Source organism: Crocuta crocuta, unplaced genomic scaffold (genome assembly GCF_008692635.1).
Source record: "Crocuta crocuta isolate KB4526 unplaced genomic scaffold, BGI_CrCroc_1.0 scaffold130, whole genome shotgun sequence".
Classification (NCBI taxonomy): domain Eukaryota; kingdom Metazoa; phylum Chordata; class Mammalia; order Carnivora; family Hyaenidae; genus Crocuta; species Crocuta crocuta.
In genome coordinates, this window is record NW_027527920.1 from 15,307,690 (window position 1) to 15,310,131 (window position 2,442).

The following is a 2,442-nucleotide window of genomic DNA, read 5'->3' on the forward strand; positions in this document are numbered from 1 at the left end:
GCCCCCGCCGCCGCCGCCGCGGCCGCCAGGGCGGGCGCGAAGCGGGTCCCGCTCTTCGAGCCCCGAGAGGCCAAGGCGCGGATCGGGCTCTGGCCGTCGATGGCCGCGGCGGTGGCTTGTCCCCACGCCCGGGGGAGTCGCCGGGCGCACTTGACCGTGGACGCGGAGCGAGCGGATTGCGCTACGCGCGCGGCGGACTTTATGTAAATCCGGGCTGCGCCCGAGCGTCCTAGGTAGGATGGACCAGCCCCCCGCGCCTCGGCCCTCACGTCCAATAAGAAGAGCCCCAGCTTGACACCTGCCTATATACAGGCGAGCGCGCCCCCGGACCGCGGACCGCGCGCACAGCCCGCACAGCCCACGCCGCGGGCGAGCGAGACCTCGACCCGCCACCATGACTTCCAGTAAGATCGAGATGCCTGGCGAGGTGAAGGCCGACCCTGCCGCCCTCATGGCGTCCCTGCACCTCTTGCCGTCGCCCACGCCCAACCTCGAAATCAAGTACACCAAGGTAAGCGGCCGACGAAGACCTGCCGTCCACCCAGGCTTTCTAGAACCTTCCTTCCTGTCCCTGGTCTGTTAGGGGACTAGCGCGGCGTGACGGGGTCAGGAGCCGGGACGGCCGGGGCGCCCGGGCCCAGCTTGTGATCCCCGCGCAGCTGAGGGACGCCCCGTCCTCGGGATTGGGGCTTCCGAAGGCCTGCCGGGGACTCGGGGTGCCTCAGGGACCGGCCCCAACCTGAAGCGCGGCGCTGGGGTCGCGGTCAACGGCTCTTCACCCACGCCGCGTCGGCAGCTGCCTCCTGATCCGAGTCTCGGGGTCCGGACTGCCGCGGGCGAGGCGTCGGCTCCGCTTCGACTCAAGTGGGCAAAAAGGGTTCCCGCCAGGTGGGCCACGCAGCGCGGCCGCTCTTCCCGGCGGCCCTGCGCCCTCGGGCCCGCTGGGCGCTAGTCCCGCTCGGTCCTCGGTCCTCGGTCCTCGGTCCTCGTAAGGCGGCGGGGCGGAGCGGCTTTCCGCGAGGGGCTGCCCAGGAGCGCGACGCTCGGGCCGCCCTTACTCTTCGCGCCGAAACCTGGCCGCTGGCTGCCGGCGGCTCCGGCATAGGCATTCCGTTCGCATTTTGTAGGCGGTGGCAGTTCTCCGGGACAACGCGAAAACTCTCGAAATTGGTGCGCGTTAACGGGCTCGCTCTCGGACTGAAAAGAAATCATTTTTTTTTTTTTATAACGAACTCTGACATTTTGAGTTTGCCAAGCAGGATTTGTTGTTGCTGTGCCATGTAAAAAAAAGATGTGCGTGCGCTACCTTCATTAATATGCATTGAATTTACTTCCTACGAATTCCACACAGGAAAAAAATATTGATTAGATACGTGGGGGTGATTATAAAGTTATAACATGGTTGGGGGGAGAAAGATGGGATTTAATGTCACGTTGCTTGGAGCTCATATTACAGTTCTCTTGTTTTTCTATTCTGATCAGTTGATTTCTACCCCAAATTTCTCCCGATAAACTTAAATGCGTACGTACTGCGCACACAATACGGTTAAAGTTCTTTACCATCATGCTGATAACAAGATCAACTAAATTTGTTGAGAACTGTATTGTTTGGTTCTGGCTTAGTGGTTGAAAGAGAAATTTTTTAAATATCCGAGTTTTGAAATTTTAATTGCATTGAGTTTTCGGATACAAATCAAGGTGATTGGTGTTCTGAGTGCCCAATGCATGATGGATTTGACATACCTGTTAGCTTTTTTAGATGGTGTGACAAATTTTTGAAAGCCATTTTAATGGGAGGTCGTTAACGGTTACAGCCATTTAGGCATTGTTTGCATAACAATAGTGCCAATGAGTGGCACATCTCTGGGTTTGGGGACAAGCAGGGAAAGTATACAGCATAAACGCTTTGTTTTATGAGGGTCGCTAACCTCTCCAGCCTCTCTTTAAAGGTCGTAAGATTCAAGATCTCCCCGTGAGACAGGACTAAATTCTCATGCTTGATAATGTTTGATTTTAGGCTTTTGATTGCGATTTTCCTCACAGCCCTGGAAAGGGTATTTTGAAATTTAATTTGGAAGCTCTTCCAGTTCTCTTTTTTCTCCAGATACCTCCGCTCCCTTTTTCTCTTGTTCTCCGCCAGTAGGAAAAGACAACTGATTTATAGCTAAATGAAGCCTTTAATGTGGAGTCTTTTAGCTCTGAGGAGACTTTTATCCAGTATCCACTTTCCTACTTATTGCAAAGAAAAACAATCAGAAATGAAATAATGGATTGTAACTTGACTCTTTTAATTTGTGGGGAGGAGGCACCTTATTTTTGGCTTGACAAACAACCCTCATAAACATTGAGTAATGCTAATCTAAAGGCAAACTCTTTTCACAGAACCTTGTTAAATCAGGTATCTGTGAAGATTCCCAGCAGCTTCCTCCCCACCCCCCCCCC

The 2,442-nt window shown here is 54.2% G+C and overlaps 1 protein-coding gene across 1 annotated transcript in view; it reads left to right on the forward strand.

The window, feature by feature from the left end:
* The first annotated feature begins 349 nt into the window (after positions 1-349).
* Positions 350-2,442, forward strand: part of ALDH1A2 (aldehyde dehydrogenase 1 family member A2) — a 94,529-nt gene continuing 92,436 nt past the window's right edge. Inside the window, exon 1 of the mRNA XM_077747945.1 lies at positions 350-511. Within this exon, the coding sequence (XP_077604071.1) occupies positions 395-511 (117 nt within the window). The 5' untranslated portion in view covers positions 350-394. The remainder of the gene's footprint in view (positions 512-2,442) is intronic.